The sequence below is a fragment of the Schistocerca serialis genome, chromosome 3 (assembly GCF_023864345.2).
Source record: "Schistocerca serialis cubense isolate TAMUIC-IGC-003099 chromosome 3, iqSchSeri2.2, whole genome shotgun sequence".
Taxonomy (NCBI): Eukaryota; Metazoa; Arthropoda; class Insecta; order Orthoptera; family Acrididae; genus Schistocerca; species Schistocerca serialis.
In genome coordinates, this window is record NC_064640.1 from 389,774,469 (window position 1) to 389,800,467 (window position 25,999).

General features: G+C 40.5%; 1 protein-coding gene across 2 annotated transcripts in view; it reads left to right on the forward strand.

The window, feature by feature from the left end:
• LOC126470229 (protein vav) overlaps positions 1-25,999 on the forward strand; it is a 170,817-nt gene that overhangs the window by 134,698 nt on the left and 10,120 nt on the right. For both annotated transcript variants that reach the window (XM_050097920.1, XM_050097921.1), the window contains exon 15: positions 7,926-8,075. In XM_050097920.1, coding sequence (XP_049953877.1) covers positions 7,926-8,075 — 150 coding nt within the window. The remainder of the gene's footprint in view (positions 1-7,925; positions 8,076-25,999) is intronic.

Here is a 25,999-nt window from a genome sequence, read left to right on the forward strand (position 1 = left end):
GTTGCTACAGCTTCAAAAACACAGGACCCATGATTACACAATGATTAACGTTCTTATCGTTACTTTACTATGCTACCCAGTGTTCAGTGTTACTCAGCACACAATTTTGCAGTTATTGGTGGAACAGGTGGCAGTTTCGAGTGGTTAGTAATGACGTAATTCACATAGTGAATGGCTGACTAGCACCAGAGTCCAAAACACAGCAAGGCCATTGTAAGCATACAAGATCAGTCCAGAGTGAAAACTGAAAGAGAAGAAACCATAAAACAGGCAATAGTTGAACACTGTATCAAATGGTTTATAGGAAGGCTTTAAGTAATAACAAGCATTTTGCCCTATTTGACCGCACACACATATTTAAGCACACAGCTCCTCCATAGGTCATGCCCATTGTACCCTTAGCTTACACCACCTGCTGATGTGCAGAGAACTGTGGTTGGTTGCCAGCTGCAGTATCTCAGACTCCAAATTGCTACTGCGTAAGTGAGGCACCTGAATCTCTGTCGGATAAAAGACCAAAGCTGTTGATTGGGATCCCAGCACCTCTCCCTCACCCCTTATTCAGCAGGCCAGGCAAAAGCCTGGCCACTTTCAACCCTATGTGCCAGTTAAATGAGGGTGTGTATTTTGTTCTGACAGTGATTCAGATTCCTGTCCAAGCTGCAGTACTGATATTGAGTCTGAGGTACTGCAGCTAGTATCCAACTACAGTTCCTCACTGAACTCAGCCGAAATATGAGCTCATTGTACCTGGTTCTATGGAACCGTGCAGAATTGTTGCTAGCCGTACCATCTCACACTTCGTAACGATACTGCAGATTGATGAGGAATCTTAATCACTGTGTGACACAAGTGTGAGGAAGGCAAGTGTCAAATTTAAGATTTTGTAAAGAATCCTAAGGAAATGTATTTTGTGCACAAAAGATATCACTTACAAAGCCATCATTTAACAAATTTTTAGTATTGTTTGATGATCTGGATTTCATACCAAGTTCAATTAACGAAAAACGAAGAGAAAATTTAAAGAACATGCAGAAACTTGAAACAGTTCAACCATGATGCCCTACAGAAGAGCTGTTTATAGAGATCCCATTGCAGAATATAAGTAGTGAGCTGCACATAGATGATTCCACAGATTCATTTACTTCATTTACTTGGTATGAGAGGTCGCAGAAATAGTTAACAAATATATGTTGGAGGTTCTACAAGAAAGGAATTGTAAATCATACAGAGCTTTACTGACAGAGTTGTGAGAGCTCATTTTAAAGAAACATCACTTTCCCCTACATATGTCTTGCATAATGACCATGGCAGTCGAATTACAGAAATTCTAGCTTATACAGAGGGTTGTTTATAGCCTTCTTTCCCGCATATCATCCACAAATGCACTCATGTGCATGTTATTGCTTACTTGATGGTTTGATTTTTCTTTTCATAACTACTATGACATTTCCCTTATTGTTGATAGTGTTTAATTTACATATGGTAGCTATTTGGCCTTTTCAGCCCTCCTGTCTTGACACTAACATGTGGTTGTTATACGATGCAAAATTGTACACCTTCAGCTGAAATCTTGCTCTGTAAAGAATTTAAGGAGTATGTTTCATTCTGATGATGTGAGTGTTATATCTCTGGATCGAACCCTTCTCAAGCCATGCTCTAATAGGTATAATAGCAATGAAGAGGACAATTGAAATAATACCTGAGAAAGGAAATAGGAGTAATTTACTGAAGTACAGATCCATATCACTAATCTCAGTTTGCAATGGGATTTTGGAACATTTACTGTGTTCAAACATTATGAATTACTACGAAGAAAATAGTCGGTGTGGATTCAGAAAATGTCATTCTTGTGAAACACAACTAGCTATTTATTCTCATGAAGGAGGCAGGGAGTTGTGTATTGTCAGTAGAGAAGCAGTAACAGCTAGTGGGTTGGTCAGGAGAGCTCAGTGACTTCAAACGTGTCACCTGAGGAACAAATTCATGTCAACCCTTCTAAAGCTCCCGAAGTCAACTGTTGGTGACATGATTGTGAAGTGGAAACACAAAGGAACAATCACAGTTAAACCAAAACCAGGGAGACCTCATGTACCAACAGACTGGGACTGTTGAGCATTGTGGAGGTTGATCGTTAATAATTGCCTGAAATCAGCAGAAGGAATCACTCATGAGTTTCTTAGTCGTACCAGCAGTCCAGGAAGCACAATGACTGTTTGTAAAGAGTTAAAAATAATAGGCAATAATGGTTGAGCAGCTTCTTATAAGCAACACATTTCTGTAATCAGTGCTAAGCGACAGTGGATATGGTGTAAAGAGGAACACCACTGGACAGTGAATGACTGGAGATGAATGATTTGGAGTGATGGATCATGCTATATACTGTGGCAATCAGATGGAAGGGTTCGGGTGTTTGGTGAATGTACGGAAAACGTTACCTGTCATCATGTGCCATGCTAACGGTGAAGTACAGAGGTGGTGGTGTTATGGTTGTTGTTGTTGTTGTGGTCTTCAGTCCTGAGACTGGTTTGATGCAGCTCTCCATGCTACTCTATCCTGTGCAAGCTTTTTCATCTCCCAGTACCTACTGCAACCTACATCCTTCTGAATCTGCTTAGTGTATTCATTTCTTGGTCTCCCTCTACGATTTTTACCCTCCACGCTGCCCTCCAATACTAAATTGGTGATCCCTTGCTGCCTCAGAACATGTCCTACCAACCGATCCCTTCTTCTGGTCAAGTTGTGCCACAAACTTCTCTTCTCTCCAATCCTATTCAATACTTCATCATTAGTTATGTGATCTACCCATCTAATCTTCAGCATTCTTCTGTAGCACCACATTTCAAAAGCTTCTATTCTCTTCTTGTCCAAACTATTTATCGTCCATGTTTCACTTCCATACATGGCTACACTCCATACGAATACTTTCAGAAATGACTTCCTGACACTTAAATCAATACTGGATGTTAACAAATTTCTCTTCTTCAGAAACGCTTTCCTTGCCATTGCCAGCCTACATTTTATATCCTCTCTACTTCGACCACCATCAGTTATTTTGCTCCCCAAATAGCAAAACTCCTTTACTACTTTAAGCGCCTCATTTCCTAATCTAATTCCCTCAGCATCACCCGACTTAATTAGACTACATTCCATTATCCTTGTTTTGCTTTTGTTGATGTCCATCTTATATCCTCCTTTCAAGACACTGTCCATTCCATTCAACTGCTCTTCCAAGTCCTTTGCTGTCTCTGACAGAATTACAATGTCATCGGCGAACCTCAAAGTTTTTATTTCTTCTCCATGAATTTCAATACCTACTCCAAATTTTTCTTTTGTTTCCTTTACTGCTTGCTCAATATACAGATTGAACAACATCGGGGAGAGGCAACAACCCTGTCTTACTCCCTTCCCAACCACTGCTTCCCTTTCATGTCCCTCGACTCTTATAACTGCCATTTGGTTTCTGTACAAATTGTAAATAGCCTTTCGCTCCCTGTATTTTACCCCTGCCACCTTTAGAATTAGAAAGAGAGTATTCCAGTCAACATTGTCAAAAGCTTTCTCTAAGTCTACAAATGCTAGAAACGTAGGTTTGCCTTTCCTTAATCTTTCTTCTAAGATAAGTCGTAAGGTCAGTATTGCCTCACGTGTTCCAGTGTTTCTACGGAATCCAAACTGATCTTCCCCGAGGTTGGCTTCTACTAGTTTTTCCATTCGTCTGTAAAGAATTCGTGTTAGTATTTTGCAGCTGTGACTTATTAAGCTGATAGTTCGGTAATTTTCACATCTGTCAACACCTGCTTTCTTTGGGATTGGAATTATTATATTCTTCTTGAAGTCTAAGGGTATTTCGCCTGTTTCATACATCTTGCTCACCAGATGGTAGAGTTTTGTCAGGACTGGCTCTCCCACGGCCGTCAGTAGTTCCAATGGAATATTGTCTACTCCGGGGGCCTTGTTTCGACTCAGGTCTTTCAGTGCTCTGTCAAACTCTTCACGCAGTATCATATCTCCCATTTCATCTTCATCTACATCCTCTTCCATTTCCATAATATTGTCCTCAAGTACATCGCCCTTGTATAGACCCTCTATATACTCCTTCCACCTTTCTGCTTTCCCTTCTTTGCTTAGAACTGGGTTTCCATCTGAGCTCTTGATATTCATACCAATCGTTCTCTTATCTCCAAAGGTCTCTTTAATTTTCCTGTAGGCGGTATCTATCTTACCCCTAGTGAGATAGGCCTCTACATCCTTACATTTGTTCTCTAGCCATCCCTGCTTAGCCATTTTGCACTTCCTGTCGATCTCATTTTTGAGACGTTTGTGTTATGGTATTGGGTGCTTTTCATGGTTGAGATGTTGTCCCCTTATTGCACTTAAGAAAACACTAAATGCATAAGGATATGAACACATTTTACAGCATTGTGTACTGTGTACAGGAAAGGAACAGTTCAGAGACGATGATTGTCCGTATCAGCATAACAATGTGCCCTGTCACAAAGCAGTGAGGCAGTGGTGAAATGGACTGACCTCTCCAGCATCTCTTCTTGAACCCAATGGAACACTTTTGTGATTAGTTAGAATGCCGACTTTGCTCTAAAACTCGTCATCCAACATCACTACCTCTTCTTTTGACCCTTGTGAATGAATGGGCTACTATTCCTCCACAGATATTCAGACACTTCACTGAAGGTGTCCTCAGCAGAGTTTAAGCCATCGTAAAAGTGAGGGATGGACAGCTGGACACACCAATATTAATGTCCGCTTATAGATGTCTGGGTAATTTTGGACAGATAGAGCAGCCTAACCTCTCATCCCATGGTTTGGTATTCCTGATGTGCTGCAGATAAAAAACCTCACTTAATAACATACAGAAACTTGAAACAGGTCAACCATGATGCCCTACAAATGAGTTGTTTAGAGATCCCTCTGCAGAATATATGTAGTGAGCTGCACATAGATGATTCAAGCAAAATCCAACATGTGAACGTCATGAAATACACAGGAAACTGCAGAAAAAGGAAGCACAATGTGTGAAATGTGGGAATCTGGCATGCCACTGGGGATGTGTTACGCAGTGGGATGGTCATTGCACCCCCCTCTTACCCACATTTCACCCCTTCTTTTGACACCTTTAGAGTGGAGATCAGAACAGCGAGGCCCATCATTGAAATCACATGGTTTTTTTTAATAGGTAGCTGGAGAAAACAACACATGCACCACACCTCAGAATCGACTCAAAAGGGCCACTTACGGTGACATGAAGAGTGTCACTGAAACCATCCCTTTCTGTGAGGCATTGATTCTCAAGGGTCAAAAGTAAGGGTCAAAAGATAAGGTAGTGATGTGAGGTGGGACTCAAAAAGACAGTCTGCAGTGCAGTGAGCAACAGGATGGTGTTCTTGACAACCTTTGACACTGCTGACACCCCACAAATGATTCAAATCTTCTCTAAGGACATTAGAGGCCTGTAACCCCCATTAAATCTGATCACACCCATTTGGAGTGCAGTACAATCGAAATTTTACTCAGATGCACAGGGTAAACCACTAGGAACACCTGTTCAAAACCATTCATTGAAATTTGAATGCAATACGAAGCAGCAAAGGATGTTTATGCTTTTTCAACACTCCAATTTCACACCCTCCAGTAGGGGGAGGGGTACGCGACTTTGAGACATGCGTGAATAAAATGGTAAAGGGTACCTCTGAGACCACCCAGTTCAGCAACGCTATTGGTGCCACCTGCTTACCTATTTTGAACACCTTAAAAATGTATGTGTGCAAAGACAAATCATGACAATAGTCCTACGTTCCTCCTGGAGGGCTATGCTGCTGCTCATGCACCTGTTAGTAGGCATGTAGGCATGCAAAATTAGGGGTGGTGCGGGGGGTGCAAGGTGTTGCCTGTTTGCAAACGCCTAAGTGCCTAGGACCTTATCATAAGTTGTCTGTGTACATATATGTTTCTAAAGTGCACAACAAAGGCAAGTGGGTGGCACTGAATGTGTTGCTGAACTAGGGGTTTTTAGAGGGACCCTTCACTGTTTTATTCGTGCTTGTGATAATGTTGCATCTCTCTGGGCTCATGCCAACGGAGGGCACGAAACAGGTGAACTGAAAAAGTGTAAGCACCCTTAGCTGCTGTGCATCGCATTAAAATTTTCTCGAATCGTTTCAAACAGTCCCTCGTTTTTCCACCATGTACACCAGAGCAAGAACTGCAATTGCACTGCACTCCAGATGGTGCAATCATGTTCAGTGGCATTGCTGGCTCACAATGTCCCTAGAGAAGGGCTGAATCATTTATGGCATGTTAGCAGTGTCAAAAGTTGTCAAGAACGTCATCCCACTGCCTATCACATTGTGAACTGTCGTTTTTGACAACAGAATGTGTGGGAATCAACCCCCAAGAAAAGAGGTGCTTTCATTTATGCCCTTTATGTCATCCCCTGAGACCTTTTCGTGTTAATTGTGAGTGGAGGTGTGTCAGAAATGTTTTCCTTGGCAACACACAAGAAAACTATTATGATTTCAACACTAGGCATCACAGTTCTGCTTCCATTGCAGAGGAGTCGAAAGGAGGGGTGAAATGAGAGTAACAGGGGATGTAATTAGCTTTCCCTTGTGTGACATGTCCATGGTGGCATTGGGCAGAATTGTGGTGAAATTTGTACCAGTCTGACATCATTGACCTAACTTACACCTCACATGAACTTCTGAACTCTGGCCTTTGCTGTCTGAAGTGTCACAAAGTCTGAGGGTGGTGATGTGGGATACCACGCTTTTGCTTTGCTACAAAGGATAGTTGTAGGCACACTTGAGCCAAATTTCAAGCTTATCTATCACAATGGGAGACAGTTACATGGTTTCACAAAAGTGATCCTTTAATTGTGTTGTGCAGTGTAGTTCCAGGTAGCACAAGTAAATCCTGAATGACTTGAGCTAGCCATGAATTTTTGAATATTATACATGTCCATTGGTTTCTTAGTCACTGGTTCCCTGAATACATCTCTTTTCAAATCAAGTACCTGTCAGGATTGCAACTGCAGAACAATATCTGTTAAGTCCAGCATGTGAATGTACTTAGGCATAACACAAAAATCGTTATCCTACTCCTTTTCAATTTCAGCCAAATGACACTGGAACGAACTTTCCATTAACCTTGATTTTAATCCTAACCACTCTGCATTCAAGAGGAGGTTAAAGCTTCACTTGTTGTCAGCGGCATAGCTTCCCTTCTGAAGTATAGCAGCAGTTTTTCTTCTCTGCAACAGCAAACCATTTTTTTTTTTTCATACTGTCAACACTATCCATGATTTTCTCATCCCTTTCTGTTTGTTGTTGTTGTTGTTGTTGTTGTTGTTGTTGTTTTTCCCCTGTGTCAACTGCCAACCTTACCCTATTATTTCTCACTCTTCTGCAGACCAGTAAACTACTCCTCCAGATTTGAGCCCTTATGTACTATTTCTGTACATTTATTTTAGATGTCATTAGTCACATTCAGCAAGAACACAATTAGGAAATTACTTAACACAATGTTAATTAGACTGATATGATTAGTATATCTATTATTATTATTATTATTATTATTATATATTGCCATGTACTGTGCATATTGTAATGTAACTGATAAATCATGTCTGGTTAGATGTAAGAGAGGGCCTGAATACCCCATTATTGACATCTGAAATAAATAAATAAATAAATACATACATAAATAATAAAATATAATTATATTGTCATGATTTTAGAGTATCACATTGAGAGGACTTTGTAAACTGATGACTTAAAATTAAGGTTTTTTGTTGCTAGTATATCAGGTTTAATATTTACTAATTTAAAAATTCCAGTGTTGCATAAATTCACTGGAAAAACTGTATACATGTTACATTTTGTTTATTTTACCTTCTTTTGCTGTTACAGAACAGATGATAAAGTGAAACACATGAAGGTATATGAGAAAATTACAGAGAATGGAAAACAGTATTATCTATCAGAGTCAAGGTTTTTTAAGAGCATTGTTGAATTAATAACATGCTATGAAACTTCCAGCCTTGTGGAAAATTTTTCAGGGTGAGAATACACATAAACGCAAAATTTCATAGGTTATTTTGTTTTCTCTGTTTATGATATTCACTATCTTATAATGTTTGACAAATATAGAATTCTAGTTTGTATTTTACATTTATTTATTTATTTACTGTTGGCATATATCTTGAGACCTTTCTCTGAAATTATTACCATATGAGATGCTACATATTAAAGATGCTTCAACAAGGTAATTCATATTGAAGGACTAGTTAGTGACCAGAATTGGAAATAAATCATTAAAGTAGATTTTAGCAGTAAGGATGCAAATTATGAAGTACTGTAATTATAAAAAGGATAAGGTATATCGCAGGATCAAACAAAAATTTTGATGGTTTAGTCTTTTGTATATATAGGTCCACTGCCACTGTAAATTTCTTGATTGAAGCCATTGCCCTATTTAGGGTATTGGTTTATTTTGAATTAAACACTTTATTTAGGCTATTGGTTTATTTTGAAATAAACACTTCATTTCATGATTTAGTAATTAGCTAGCTTTGACCCCCCCCCCCCCCCCATCCTTCCCCGGCATTATCAAACTACCTGGTGGTAAAAACAATATCCAAACTATAGCAGCTTCAAGAAGAAACAATAAGTAAAGGTTGTTACGTGTGTAGCATGATATATTCCCCACATAAATACGGGAGAAGCAACATGTGATGGGCATCCATAATAAAGAGTTTCACACAATCAGTATGTACATCAATATTTAACATCAAACAATGGAAAATCCAGGATGGAATGTAACAATATTATGAAAAGGATAGTTGCTACTCACCATAGCATAGCTGCTGAGTTGCGGACAGGCACAACAAAAAGACACTTGGAAAGCGAGCTTTCAGCCAATAAGGTTTTCATCGAAAATAGACAACATACGTGCATACATTCACGCAAACACAACTCTCACACACATGAGCACAGTCTTTGGCACCTGAAGCTACACTACTGGCCATTAAAATGGCTACACCATGAAGATGACATGCTACAGACACGAAATTTAACCGACAGGAAGAGGATGCTCTGATATGCAAATGATTAGCTTTTCAGAGCATTCACACAATGTTGGCGCCGGTGGCGACACCTACAAGGTGCTGACATAAGGAAAGTTTCCAATCGATTTCTCATACACAAACAGCAGTTGACTGGCGTTGCCTGCTGAAACGTTGTTGTGATGCCTCGTGTAAGGAGGAGAAATGCGTGCATCATGTTTCCAACTTTGATAAAGGTCAGATTGTAGCCTATCGCGATTGCAGTTTATTGTATCGCGACATTGCTGCTCGCGTTGGTCAACATCCAATGACCGTTAGCAAAATATGGAATCTGTGGATTCAGGAGGGTAATACGGAATGCCGTGCTGGATGCCAACGGCCTTGTATCACTAGCAGTCAAGATGACAGGCATCTTATCCGCATGGCTGTATAACGGATCATGCAGCCATGTCTCGATCCCTGAGTCAACAGATGGGGACGTCTGCAAGACTACAACCATCTGCACATACAGTTCGATGATGTTTGCAGCAGCATGGACTATCAGCTCAGAGACTGTGGCTGCAATTACCCTTGACGCTGCATTCACAGACAGGAGCGCCTGCGATGGTGTACTCAACGACAAACCTGGGTGCACGAACGGCAAAACGTCATTTTTTCGGATGAATCCAGGTTCTGTTTACAGCATCATGATGGTCGCATCCATGTTTGGCGACATCGCGGTGGACGCACATTGGAAGCGTGTATTTGTTATCACCATACTGGCGTATCACCCGATGTGATGGTATGGGGTGCCATTGGTTACACGTCTCGGTCACCTCTTGTTCGCATTGACGGCACTATGAACAGTGGACATTACATTTCAGATGTGTCACGACCCGTGGCTCTACCCTTCATTCGATTCCTGCGAAACGGTACATTTCAGCAGGATAATTCACGACAGCATGTTGCTGATCCTGTACGGGCCTTTCTGGATACAGATAATGTTCGACTGCTGCGCTGGCCAGCACATTCTCCAGATCTCTCACCAATTGAAAATGTCTGGTCAATGGTGGCCGAGCAACTGGCTTGTCACAATACACCAGTCACTACTCTTGAACTGTGGTATCGTGTTGAAGCTACATGGGCAGCTGTTCCTGTACACGCAATCCAAGCTCTGTTTGACTTAATGCCCAGGCATATCAAGGCCGTTATTATGGCCAGAGGTGGTTGTTGTGGGTACTGATTTCTCAGGATCTATGCACTGAAATTGCATGAAAATATAATCGCATGTCAGTTCTAGTGTAATATATTTGTCCAATGAATAGCCGTTCATCATCTGAATTTCTTCTTGGTGTAGCAATTTTAATGGTTAGTAGTGTAAAAATTTACAATACAAATTTACACTAAAAATTTAATGATATAAATTTCATGTGATGTTAGTCAAATGACATAATGGCTGACTCTTTCAGATGTGAAGTCTATATGTAAAATGGAAAAAACACAACCATTACACGAGTCTCATCACTATGCCAGCATACAACACGTAATTATTAAAGTGAAAATGCACATGGTGTGTTCAGTGTCTTAAAATCAAATGGGATACATGCCAACAAACTTAGTAGCACAACTGTATTATTAAAGATATTTAGAAATAACTTATACAAAAAATACATGTTTGGGCAGAGACATTACTACATAAGTATGCTTAATCTAAAAGTTTAACAGAGAGTCTCATAAGTGAAAACATAGTTATATCAAAACCACGTGAAGCTTTAAAATTGCAAGATGTAAGGGGCATAAAACTTTGTTATTCATGTGGGAAATAAGTAGCCAACCAAATTATAGTAATGATTGTGATACAGTAAAATACTAGAGCATGGCTCATTCACAAAGCTATTATGTATGTGGAATGGAGGACTGTTTCTTCCAAATCGTCTGCTGGCTCGCCGAGCATGTAACATTTTCATACCTGGAGGGGCAGTTTCTTATGTCAATGCACTGTTATCTTGCAAATTAAGATCTCTTAAAGCTGCCTATTAAGTGGCTGATTATTGACACCTTCCTGCTGCCATAAATAGTATGGACATCTTCTATTATTGTCTTTTATAAGTTTTTTAGATATGCATAGACCATTTTAATTTCCATTATACTATTTAATATGTACATTTTTGTTTCCACATTCAGCCATCCTTTGGAAGTTCAGTTGTAACAAAACAGAAGGATGGCCACTGAGGGCTGTGCATGGATTAGCTAAAGTTTCATATGAATGAGCATTCCTCCACCCACAAAAAAAGCTTAAAATCACTTACTAGATTCATAGAATTTTACAAAGAACTTCCTAATTTTTAACTGAAGTAACTTGGAAGCATTGAATGACGGACAGTTGCAACAAGTGGTCCCTTCTTTGGTTCTGTTAGTTCAATGTGTTCCAAGGAGGTCCGCCTGATAAGCTGCAGCTGAATTTCAAGTAACATCACCCAGTACATACTGAATCCTGGAAAACACCCTAGACACATATCTGTAGAATACCCAATGTCACTAACCCACACCTGTGCATGCTGTTCAATAAACAAAAGAGTTTGTGCACCATATGTCACAGTGATGTAAGGGGTTCCATGTGCTTCACAGGTGAGGCTCGTTTTCATTTGAATGGTTTTGTTTAAAAAAAGACACTTGCAGTTTTGGAGCACTGAGAGCCCACTTTTGTGACAGATGCTGCATTCCCCCCCCCCCCTCAAAATGGCTGTTCGGGTGCAGTATCCAACACAGGCATCATTGATCTTTTCCTTTTGTTGTGTGTAGTACAGCCACTGCTGAATGGTACTTAGTATTCTGGAACAATTTGACTCAACTCTGCAAGCATTGGCTCATTTTTGGTTATGCAAGATGAATTGTGACCACCACATTCTGTAGCAGTTTCTGCCTTTCTTGATTGATAATTTGATAATCAAGTATTTGCTTTGGTTTATTATACATTCAGTGAATTGTGTTTGGTATACAAAAAGATGCCACGGCCTTGTCGCAGTGATACCACTGGTTCCTGTCAGATCACTGAAGTTAAGAGCTGTCGGGCTTGGCTAGCACTTGGGTGACCGTCCAGTCTTCCGAGTGCTGTTGGCAAGGGGGGTACACTCAGCCCTTGTGAGGCAAATTGAGGAGCTACTTGATCAAGAAGTAGCGGCTGCAGTCACGAAAACTGACAACAGCCAGGAGAGTGGTGTGCTGACCACATGCTCCTCCATACCTGCATCCAGTGATGCCTGTCGGCAGAGGATGACACGGCGGTCGGTCAGTACCGTTGGGCCTTCCGAGGTCTGTTCAGATGGAGTTTAGTTTTAGTTTTTAGTTTTACACAAAAAGATAATAATCTCAACAGTATATAGTATTTGAGACATAATATTTGAAATTTTCTAAATAATGGGTGACGACATACTTTATGGTGTACAGTGCACATATTCCAAATCATTTTGTTCTGTATCTTTGGTTTCTGCTCTGTGTTAGCTGAGTGTACTCAAGAAACAATACCATACCTAATAATAGACCAAAGTAACTCGTATGTGCTACTTTTCATGTGTCCAAGTCAGATGCAGTTGAAAGTATTTATGCTGCGAATGCAAAGTTGTTTAGCTTGTTAGCTACGTGCTCAATGTGTGCCTGCCAGTTCAATTTACTGTGTTGTTGTCATGGTCCTCAGTACATAGACTAGTTCAATGCAGCTCTCCATGCTGGTCTGTCTTGTGCTGCCCTCTTCATCTCTGCATAACTTCTGCAACCTACATATATTTGAACCTGCTTACTGCATTCAGGCCATGGTCTCCCTCAACATTTTTTACTCGACCCACGTCCGTCTATTACCAATTGACTGCTCCTTGATGCTTCGAGATGTGTCCTTATTATTCGATCTAACCATCTAATCTTCAGCGTTTTAGCATTGCATTTCAAATGCTTCTATACTCTTCTTGTCCAAACTACTTATCATCCATGTTTCAATTCCATATGAGGCTTCTCTCGAGACTGTTACCTGCAGAAAAGACTTTCTAACACTTAAATTGGTATTATACGTTGATTAGCCTAAAAAGAGCTGCACTCAGGAGGACCTGACTGATCCACTGCAAACTGGGTGGGTATGTTGCACACCATCAGCTATATCAGTGATTTAGTTTGTACAGTCAGCCACACACTCATGAGGCAGGGGTGTAGCTGTAACGCTGTGTCCTTTTGTTGATATAAGTGTGCCCCAAATGGTTCTTCTGGCCAGTACAGCAATGCATAGCATCACTAGAGCATCAGCTGAATGCGCACTATGCCAAAGCGACAAGTTCGACAGCAGGTTGCCCAGATAAACATGTTCATTGAGGGGGTCACATCATGGGGCTGCAGGAGGCTGGATGGTCATATTGTCATATTGTGTGCGACACTGGTTGTACAGACACCACCATCTCCCATTGTTATAGCGTATGAATACAGGAAGGCATGCATGCACAACATGGAGGGTCTGGACATTCGACATACACCACAAGGAGGGAGGACTGACGGATTTTCTGCCATGTGCAAAGTGATTCGATAGTAATGATAGAGGTCATTAAGTGGGCTGTCCTGCCTTCTGTGCAAAATCTCATAAGTGTTAGTACCATTGGTAGGCAGTTGCATGATGCAGGACTTGCTGCACGCCAAATGAGGCCTTCCACTCACACTTGCACACTGTTATGCCAGATCCACCAGATGTTGGCAGTGACTGACATGGGGCCCAGCAGACTGGTAGCAAGTCATATTCAGTGACAAGTCCCACTTCTGCCTAGAAGGTAACAACCACTGGGTCCTGGTCTGGAGCTGCAGTGAAGTGTGCCGTGAGGAGTAGTTTGTGGTCTCCCATCACACATCCTGCCATCCTGGTGTGATAGTTTGGGGAGTAATATCCTATGGTGCCCATTCATCATTAGTGTTCTTAATTGGCTCCATGACAGCTGCACAGCACATGGAGGGGTTCCTGCCAGCAGTGGCTCTGCCATTCGTGAACACCCCAACCCATGACCTATTTCAGCAGGACAACGCTTGTCCTCATATTGATGCCAACACTCGAGTGTGCCTTGCAGCTGTGGATGCTCTAAGACCCAAAATCATACTAATATATACATTTTGTGGTCATGTGATGTAATAAATGTTGTTCCTTCAAAGTTTAAAGTGTAATAATTTCGTAGTAACACCATTTACCTTCCTGCCAACAATTATCACAATCTTTCTTGTCCTTCTGGGTATACTTCTTTTATAACAATCAGTCTATATTAACAAATCCCCCATTTTCAGAAGTGCTTTTCTTTCTTTTGCCAAGTCTACATTTTATGTCCTCCCTACCTCAGCTACCATCAGGAACAATGTGCTTCATGTCCGTATTCAGGAGATTCACAATTGGAAGAAGGGCAGCATTGGTCATAAATTTGTAATCTTTTTATTGCAATTTGATATCGACTACTGTGTAGCTATCTTCAGTGCATTATATCCAAGTCATGATTACTCACTATAAATATAATAGCTCATACTCACTGATGAGCCAAAACATTATGACCACCTACTTAAAAGTGTGTCTGGAAAGCAGTTAACACTGATTGTGCATACCATAGATTCGACAGATACTTGATAGGTTTCCAGAGGTTTGTGGCACCAGATGCCTATGCACAGGTCACACACTTCCCGTAATTTACAAGTGGATGGTTTGTGGGCATGATAGAGTCCCAGTTGAGTTTTATCGGATAAGCCAAATTTCATGGCCAAGACATCAACATGAGTGCACTATGATGCTCCTCAAACCATTGCAGCATGATTTTGGCCTTGTGACGTGGACAGTTATTATGCTGGAAGATGCCACTGCTGTTGAGGACGACTATCAAGCCTAAGGGGTTACAGGTGGTCTCTAATAATATTCACGTTGTCCACAGCTGTTGTGGTGCGTTTGGTTACTACTGCAGGTCCCATGGAAGCCCAGGTGAATGTCATCCATCACATAATACTGATCCCACTGGCCTGCTTCTGTGGCGCACTGCATGTTTCTAGCAGCCAATTGCCTGGATGACAGCATATCTGGACACAACCCTCAACCTAAATGGCATTCATATGACCAGCCAACACGATTCCATTGATCCGTGGTACGACCTCAATGATCGTGTGACCACTGTAATCATAATTTACAATGTTGTTGGATCAGCTTAGGAACTCACAAGAGTTCTCTGTTGCAGAACACCATGTTCAACACTGTGTGCTGAGTGGTGTGCACCAAAACACTTGTGCCTGCACCAGCACTGTATTCTGTTGCCAGACCTGACACAGATTGCAGTCTGTACTGCTTTAAAGAGTGGATAAGCATCCAATCACTATGTTCTATGATGAGGTATGGACATCCAACTTCTTGTCACCTTCTCATGATTTCAGCATCCTACAACCACTTTCCAGAGATGCTCGCAACAGTAGCACATGAGCAGCTGACCAGATTTGCCAGTTTCGAGGTGCTTGCTCCCAGGCATTGGGCTACAACAATCCGGCTTTTGTCAGAGTCCCTGAAGTTGGCAGATTTCCGCATTTGTGCCACTTATCATTGCTAGAATGTTTCCCCATTCATCTCTGCTCTGCTCATATACTTCTGCTGTGTCAAATGCACTGAGCACCACCAGGCAGCATATGACCTTGTGGGCAGTGGTCATGATGTTTTGGCTTATCATGTAACAAATAGTTGTTTGTTACCCGTAATGCCAGGTGGTACCATGTTCTGTCATACACTCTAAGACAAAAAAAAAAAAAATGGTGTGCGTTACATCATCAAAATCCGTAACTGGTTGGAGGGCCCTGCCCATAATGCTCTCCACAGTTGAGAACATTTGGAGCATTATGGGCAGGGCCTTCCAGCCAGCTGGGTATTTTGATCATCTAAAGCACCTGGTGGACAGAATTTGGCACAATCCCTCAGTAGGACATCCAACAACTCCGTCAATCAGTGCCAAGCCAAATAACTGCTTGCTTAAGGGTCAGAGGTGGACCAGCATGTTACTGCCTTGCTCAGTTTCTGAAGCTCTTTCACTTCAATGAATCATCAATTTTTTTTGTGAAATTATAATCATTTGTTTGTCTGTATATGTACATCACATGTAATGATTTACGTCTCATTAGGATAATTCCTTCGTGCTGTGTCATTTTTACTTACTGTATTTACGATGAGTCACCATGACGTGGATATAATGCACTGAAGATAATTACAAAGTAGCTGAAATCTGTCTGCAGTAAACAGATTAAAAATTTATGACTGATGCTGCCCTTTCTCCTATCGTGAATCTCATCAGTTACTTTACTGCCCAAATGGCAAAAATTATCTACAACTTTTAGTTTCTCATTTCATAATCAATTTCACTTAGCATCGTCAGATTTAATTCGATTACAGTCCATAACTGTTGTTTTACTTTTGTTGTTATTCATCTTATAATCTATTTTCAAGATACTGTTGATCTCATTCAACTGTTCATCCAAATTCTTCATTGTGTATGACAGAATTACTGTATCATTGGCAGAACTTTAACCTTTTATTTCTTCTCGGTGAAATTTAATTCCCTTCCAAATTGTCTTCTTGGTTTTTTCCTTTACTACTTCCTCAGTGCACAGACTGAGTAACATCAGTGTTATGTTACAGCCCTATCTCACGCCCTTCTCAAATACAGTTTCCTTTTCATGCCCTTAAACTCTGATAACTGCAGTCTGGTTTTGGTACAGTTTGTAAAAAGCCTTTTGCTCCCTGTATTTTTAATTCTGAGAGAATCTCGACTATCCCAGTAGTCTTTTTTAAACTTAGGTCTTTCAGTGTTTCAACGGGAATATTCCAGTCAGTGTTGTCAAAGGTTTACTCTAAATCTTTTTGTTTTGTGGGGTTCTGCATTTCTGCAGAACCCATATTGATGTTCCCTGAGGATGGCTGCTATTCAGTTTTTCCATTCTTTTGTAAATAATTATGTCGGTATTTTGCAAGCATGACTTACTAAATTTAGTATTCAGTGATATTCACGTGTGTCTACTTTGAGAAAGAAATTGTTACGTTCTCCTTTTAGGCTGAAGGTATTTCCCCTGTTTTATATATCTTGCACACCAGCTGGAATAATTTTGTCATATTTGGTTCTCCCAAGGATTTCAATAATTCTGAGGGAATGTTAACTATTCCAGGAGCCTTGTTTCCCCCTTAAGTCTTTCAGTGCGGCTTCAAATTCTTCTCAAAGTATCATATCTTCTCTTATCTCCCATCTCATCATCATCATCTTCTTCTTCTTCTTCTTCTTCATATCTTTGTATAAAATTGTCCTCAAGTTTGTTTTGCTTATATAGACGCTTTGTATATTCATCCACATTTTAACTTTCCCTTCATTGCTTCATACTGGCTTGCCTTCTGAGCTCTTGATATTCATACAGTTTTGTGTCTTTTCTCGAAAAGTCTCTTAAATTTTTCTATAGCTGGCATCTATCTTAGCCCTACTGATGTATGTTTCTACAGACTTGCATATGTCCTTCTAGGCATTTGTGCTTAGCCATTTTGTACTTTCTGTCAGTCTCATTTTTTAGACGTCTGTATTTCCTTTCTCCAGCTTCATTTGCTGCATATTTATATTTTCTGCTTTCACCAATTAAATTAAACATCTCCTATGTTATCCTTGTCTACTAAGCTGTATCTTTTTATCTGTTTCATCCTGTGCTGGCTTTACTATTTCATCTTTCAGAGCTACCATTCATTGTTTACTGTATTCCTTTCCCAGCTTTCATTTAATCATTGCCTAATGGTGACTGAAATTCTCTGCGTCTGGTTCCTTCAGTTTATCCAGATCCTATCTCCTTAATTTCACACTGTTTGGCAGTTTCTTCAGTTTCAGTCTGTAGTTCATAACCATCATGAGGCACCTAGTGAATGGCTACAGAGCCAATTTCAATACTGAGAAAATAAGAGCAGTCACATATTTTCTGACTCCTTGGCACATTTGTGATGTGAGAAATTTTCTTGGAATATGCTCTTACTACTGGTGATTCATAAAGGACTTCCATAGCAAGGCACGTCCCGTTCAAGAACTGCTGCAAGTAGATTTCAAATTTTCTGGAACAAGGTGCAAGAAAGGCCATTCCTTTTCCTTAAGGAGGTACTAACATCATTTCCAGTCCCAGCATTGTATTATGAGAAAGCCAAAACAGGAGCGTACACCAGTGCTAATGCAACTGCAGTTCTAGAATAAATTCAGGAAGGTGGTGGAAAGGTGACAGCTATGCTTCCAACTGAGAAAAAGTGCCTTGCAGTTGTTTGGGCCATCAATAAGTTCCAAGTGTATTTATTTGGCAAATTATTCACTGTTGTAACAGTGCAGTTGTTTGGGCCATCAATAAGTTCCAAATGTATTTATTTGGCAAATTATTCACTGTTGTAACAGACCACCATTCTCAATGCTGGCTGACTAAGCCTGAAGTGTTTGTCAGATTGATTGGTGAGATGGGCACTGAGGCTTTGGGAGTACGTCACAGTGGTATAGAAAAACACAAGGACACTGATTGCCTTTCAAGGGATCCCTTGTGAAACACGACAGTGTGGATGAAATCTCAGCCATCATTGCATTAAATGACATTGCTGGTGAATAAAAGGAAAATCCAGCATTGCTGAAAATCATAGTAGCCTCAAAGGAGGAGGAACTGACCAAAAGAGAATTCCAGATAATAAACGAAACTTTGGAAAAGAGGAACTGTGATCTGATGGGTCAGAAATGGTTGCTTGTCATCCCTGTTCATATACGGCCAGCCACCCTGAAGCTTTCCATAACACTAGGACATCTAGTCATGAGATTCATGAAGACTCTTGATGGAATCAGAGGTATCACAGGTACCACTGCCCAGGTATCTGCCAATCTGTTAAACACAATATGAGCCACTGATAGGAACAACAGTGACAGAAGCATGTGCTGCAGTTACCTCACAGGCTCCAGTACCAATTCCACCTGCAACAGTGCCATTCCACAGAGTTGGAATCAACCTCTTGTGGATTCCTGAAGTCAGCAAATAAGAATCAGTTGATAACAGTCTGCACTGACTACCTCACCTGCTGTGCTGTCATCAAAGTTGGGCCAACTGTCAAAGCTCTGGAAATCCCAAAGTTCTTTAAAGAAGAGATAATGGTAACATGGTGCACCCCATCTGATGGTCTATGATCATGGAAAGGTTTTCCAGTCAAGACAAGTATCAGAGGTAATTTCACGTCATCGACACACAGGATGACAACAGCCTGCCACCCAAAGATGAATGACCTCACAGAATGCTTTAATAAGACATTAGCAGATACAGTCTCGATCTACATTGATGTTGGACGCAGAAGTACAGATACAACACTACCTGTTGTGGCTTTCACATATAACTCAATGAAGCAAGCCACTAATGCTTCACACCGTTCTTTCTGTTCTATGGTCATGAGTTCAAAATAACACTGGATACACAGTTCTCATATCAACTAGACTGTACCCAGGCTGTCTGTATGAAACACCTCATGACTAGGACTGAAGGGGCTGGTTCGCATACGGACCCAGGATGCCCATTGCAAAGACCAAGAGCACTATAATGCTAAGCACTAGCCAGTGAGATCAGCCCTGGAGACTTTTGATGGATCTTTACTCCTATGCAGAAATTGAGGCTATCAGAAAAATTACTGAAGTGGTACTTTGGGCAGTATCATATCCTTTTTTGCTTGTTGAATGTAACATATGAAGTCAAGAATTATCACCCTTTATCAAGAAGACAAAAGCACATAGACATTGTCCATGTCTTCCTAATGAAGCCCCTCTACAGTCCTGAGGTACAGATCAATGGTGAGATTTCTCATTCAAGGGAAAAAACAGAACTGCTCATTAGTCACAAAGCTTTGATGGGAGTGGCTGCCTACGATACTCATCACAGAGAAGAAGATGTGCCAGGCCTGACCAGAACATGTGGGTCCACCAGCATTGGCAAGATCTAGGTCCATGGTGCTGCAGTCAGCTCCAATGAGAACTTTTGAAACAACAGGTTCCTGTGTCTCCAGGAGAGAGAGCAAGGCCATGAGTTGCGCTGCATCCAGTGTGGTATAGCAATTAGTGTCGCTAGGTGGCATGCTACAGGTCTTCAGCAACTTAAGTTTGTGTATGCTGGAGTATTCATTGTCAGTGTAAATAGCAGCAGTCTCACCCAACAGTTCAGTTTTGCTCTGTCTGTATGCTGGTGTTCATAATAAACTGCTTTCAGTACAAATTATTGTACTTTATTGATGACCCTGCTTTTCGATTTGGACATGAATGTGGTGACAAAATGACAGTGTAATCAGGCTGAAACCTTTCAGTATCCCCAGGTCTTTTTCATGTATAAAGTCTTCTTTCATGATTCTTAAACCAAGTGTCAGTGATAATTAAATTATACTCTATGCAGAATTCTACTAGACAGTTTCCTCTTTCATTCTTTCCCCTCAGTCTGTTTTCTCTTGCAATTTTTCCTCTCCTTCCTTTTCCTACTATTGAGTTCCAGTCACTCATCACAATTAAATTTTCACCTCTTTTAACTATCCGAATAATTTGCTGTATCTCATCATAAATTCTTTTATTCTCTTCATTATCAGCAGAGCTAGTTGCCACCGTAAACTTGCACTGTTGTGATGGATGTTAGCTTCATATATGTCCTTGGTATGATAATGTGTTCATTATGTTATTCATAGTAACTTACCCATATTCCTTTTCTCTTGTTCATTATTAAGCATACTCCTTTATTCATTATTAGGCCTATTCCTGCATCACTCCTATTTGATTTTTGTATTGATAACCCTGTACTGACCTGCCGAAAAGTCCTGTCCTCTGTGCCACTTCACTTCATTTATTCCCACTGTATCTAATTTCAATCTACCATTTACATTTTTAAATTCTGTAGCCTACCTACCCAATTAAGGGATCTAACATTCCACCCTCTGACCCATAGAATGTTAGTTTAGTTTTGTCTGATGATGACATTGTCCTGAGTAGTCTCTGCGTGGAATCCAAATGGAGGACTGTTTTACCTCCAAAATATTTTACCCAAGAGAATGTCATCATCATTAAGCCATAAAGTAGAGGTACATGCCCTCAGGGAAAAAATACTGGCTGTGGTCTCACTTAGCTTTTAGCCATTCATAGTACCAGGCCAACAAGGCCATGTTTGCTAATGTTACAAGGCCAGATCAATCAGTCATCCAAACTGTTGCCCCTACAACTACTGAAAAGGCTGCTGTACAACTACTGAAAAGGCTGCTGTGTCTCTTAACGAGTTAGTCTGGATCTACACAGATTACCAACCCCCCCCCCCCCCCTTTTCACTCTTCGTGGTTACATCTACAGTACAGGTATCTGTATCATTGAGGCATGCAACCCTCCCCAACTCGGCAAAGTCTGTGGTTTGGGATCTTAATTTGGTCACTTGACTGTTCGGTTTGGAATTGCTTCTCGAGAGTCATAGAAATCTTTAGATTCAACCATTTAGCTGAATCCTTGTTTCTAAGATATGAAGGTTACTGATCAATCATTCAGGAATTTTTTCAGATAACACAGAAATTCAGTATTGTCTGCAAACAGAACTGACAGGGAGCCGATATTTTTGCTGATTCACATACACTAGAAATACAACTGGACTTGCTATGGAACCTAGTGGGACACCCTATGATATGATATTTTCCAGCCAGAATTTAAAACAATGCTAACTTTTTGTTTTCTGTGTCATAAGTGGCATTTTAGCCATTGTAGGGCACTGCCCCTAATGCCATACTTTTCAAGTTGGTAAATAAACAAGGCATGGTTTACATAAGCCTTTTTGAGGACTGAGGGCACAGAGACTTCATACCACCTTATTAATTTTGTTTAATAATGTGCTCATTTTTTCCACAAAACTGTTTGCTGCATGTATGGTGGTTCTTCCATGCTGAAAACTAAAGTGACTGTTTAGGATAGTGGAATATTTTGCAATGAAGCTGTGGATTTGGGTAACAGCAACATCTTCAGGTATTTTATATATAAGTGGGAGAACTGACAATAGGATGATAATTTCCCATGACCTCCCTTGGTCCTTTTTCGAAAAGTGAATAAACTTCAGCATATTTCAGTACCTCTGGAAAACAATACTCTTCAAAACGTTAACTACTTTAGCTAGTGGGTGTGAAATTATGTTGTGTACTGCTTTAATAACTTTAGTGAGTATTTCAATCCCCCTTTCTGAATTTTCGTTTTTTAATTCTAAGATTGCATTTTCTTAGCACTTTACGGAAACTTTTGAAAATTTTGTAAGGTTTTCAGAATTTTCATCAAGGCCAAGTGGGTTTATTCATTGGGATAATCTGTTACACTGACATCAGACTTCGCTATATTCATAAATAATTGGAGCACTAAAATCTAACATATTCAGTTAAATCTGGATTATATTTTAGTTATCTATGCAGCCACCTGTTCCTTACACTGGAAATTGTTATGCCTTGGGTGATACACTTTAATTTGTCATCTTATTACCTGAGGTTCTAGGTGGAAATGTTTCATTAATGACATCCAGAAAACTTTTTGAATTAAATGATCCGCAGTGGCTGTAAAATACTTTTATTCAAAGTAACGACCAGTTTTGCATCAGTTGAAGATGCCTACTCAGATGATCTGCACAAAAATCAGTTAAGAAAAAAAATTTTTACAAAGAATTCTTAACAATGTCTGAAGAATACAAGGATACTGAAGTATAATATTGTATAACAGTACTTGAAAAGTACTCACATAAATTCTATTTAACAACTCATAGCAGAAAGGTAACTGCCTTAGAACCACTCCCCGTCATTCACGTCTAGTTATAAACATATAGCACCCTAAAAGAGGTATGCTAAAGTTAAGATGCAGGTGATAACGTGGGGCCTGTAGAAGTAAAACTAAATAAAGGCCATGTGGGACAAAAAAAGCTGTAGAGAAGTAACACATCTAGACCACTCCAGTATGTGAATCCATTAAACAAAAAGAGCCTGACATACCACACGGAGGAAGGTTGTTGTGAGGCAGCAGGCAAGGAACTACCTACTGATCCATAGTGTGGAAGAATTTATCGGGCCAGGAGCGGGCAACACATGTGCGGGAAGTGGCTCACAGTTGGAGGAAAGCCATAGTGCTCCCTGCCAGGAGCCACAGAAAAGCCTTCACACATGTACTGTGGGCATAGACTGTCCTGCCCAATGCTGCTGTGGTTAAAAGTCGAATTAAATTTCAGCTGTGTGCTGCATTGAGTGATGAATTGGATGTTCTTGTTTCTCCTGTTTTTAATGTAACTGCAGCCAGTGATGGATTCCAGGTACCGCTCAATTGAAAACCTACATCCCTGTTGATAAAATTGTCCGCCATATGTAAATGTATGGTCTCTTTAAGAACACGGTCCCAGAGAGATGATGCTGAGGATAAAACTTCAGTCTTCTGGTAAAGCATACAATGCCCCATGTCCAGGAAATGCTCTCCTACCGCTGATTTATCATGTTTCTCCAGGCACGTATGACAATGTATAAACATTCTTGCACCATTCGACATGTCTGCCCCGTATAAGATTTCCCACAGTGGCATGGTATCTTATATATGCCACATTTCCTAAGACCAAGATCGTCTTTGACTGAATGTAACAAATTCCTCACTTGATGTCATGCCTCTTGATAATTCTTCCTATTCTTGAAGACATGCCACCAAAATGTGGCAAGAGCACCATTGCAGTGGGTGCCTTCGCAGCTTCATTTACATCCTTGCTCTGAACTTGCTTAGAATGGAGTAAATGGCATATCTGTCTATCAGAATAACTGATATGTCAGAACACCACTCTTAGGTGTTGTAGGTTACCAGGCAATCTGTCAGTATTTGAGACCACATGTGCTCTACATACCAAAGAGCATAAGATACTACCGCATATTGCAGGATGAAGACAACTTTTGGACTTCAAGTATAACTCTTGTGTGAGTTGATTTGTGTTAGACACTATGTCCCAGTGTACCATCAGCTTTTCTTCTAATCATGATATCTGGGATTGGTAAGATGCCATCTTCCTCCATTTCCATGGTGAACTGTACATTCTGATGGAGTGGATTCAGATACTGGAGAAACATAGGTAGTATCTCTGTTCAGTAGAGCCACACTGTTGATGTATCATCTACATGCCACCAGAAGCAGGAAGGTCGAAGACTTGCCAGAAGCAGTGCTTTTTCCTCAAAGTCTTCCATAAAATAGTTGGCCACCATAGGAGACAGAGTACTTCCCATGGCAACACCATTCACCTGTTCAAAATATTGGTTATTGAATAAGAAATAAGTTGAGGTATGCACATGTTTAACCAATGCCACAATGCCTTTCCCAAACTTGCAGCTGATAAGCTTCAACGAGTCCTGCAGAGGTACATTAGTCGATAAAGATACAATGTCAAAGCTAACCAAAATATCCAACAGTTGTTTTTTGTAAGCATCTTCAGACATCCTATGAAGTCCTCTGAACTCAGAATGTGATAGTCACATTTACCTATGAGATGTTGCAACACTGGCTATTGGACGAGGAGGAGACACATTGTTATGTATCTTTGGTAGGCCATACAGTCTTGGTGGAACTATAGCCTGTTCGTGCAGCACCTTAATGACGTTAGTTGGAATAGAACTCTTCATGAGAAAGTCTGATGTTTTTCTCTGTATCTTGCCCTTCAGATTTGCGATAAGTAGGATCGTCAAGCAGTGCTTCTATCTCAATGTTGTATTCAGCTCATGAGAGAAGGATGGTGGCATTCCCCATGTGGCAGATAAAATAATGAGGTCTTTGTATGCTCCCAAGTCTCGCAGGGCCTTCTTTTCTGTTGAAGTGATATTAAATTTTTTTAGTGGGGCTCGGGCTAAAATTTGGCAGGTGTCCCTCCTAATCTCTTTTTGCAAATCGCTGAGAAGTTTCAAAATTGCCTATTTTACCCCAGCTATCACATCTCGGATTGGAAATATCCCAAATGTTGGTGCATAGTTCGAAGCCACTGTGTCGTCCAGGATCCTATCTGTGAGATTAAACATGGTGCATCAGCATGGTTTGTTCGCTTCTTGCAGTTGGGCCTCGAGACAAGTATACTTTTTGGATGTTTGCCGAGCCCTAGCTTGTTGTTTGGGCCAGTCAGCTAATGCTGAGATGGCACTACTACACAATCTCAAGAATACAGCTGAGAGATTGAAAGTGATCTTTAGATGCAGTGATAGTAATTTCATGTATACCATGTGCAGTTCCTGAAGATTATCGCTGTTCCACCAAAATCCACCTATTTCTTTGTGTTCATGTGTAGCCAGGCTACAAAAAGCAATGGAACTGAAGCTTACTAGTAAGTGGCAAGAAGTTATTCGTGTTAGTACCTACCCAAGCATGGGAAGATAAAGAATAAGGTGGTTATTTTTAACTGCAACTTCCACCTGTGTGACTAATTCACCTAGCTTAATTGGTATGCTGTAGTGACTGCAGTACAGCTGTTTGAAGAAGAGGGAGCTAGCAGGTACTAGTAGAATTTAAGTTCTGAGGCCTGTTTATGAACTGTGTCTTAATAGCTCAGTTTGTAACAGCATTGCTTGTGAAAGGCAAGGTTGTGTGTTAAAGTCCAAGTGCAGCATACCTCTTTAATCCACCGGGAAGATTTGATATACCACTTGTCATCTACTGTTATAAAAACATGATTATTGCATTATTCATTGTGAGCTGACAGGTACAAATGCTCAGTGAAAGATATGTCCATACAAAAGGCCACAGTTACAAGTTTTAAGAATATAAGTATTCTACAATATCATACAAAAGTAGGACATCACCTCCTGGTACATTAGAATTGTTTTTTAATGAACTGGAGAGATTATCTTATGCCATAATGGTTTATGATGGTTACGAGCTGTTC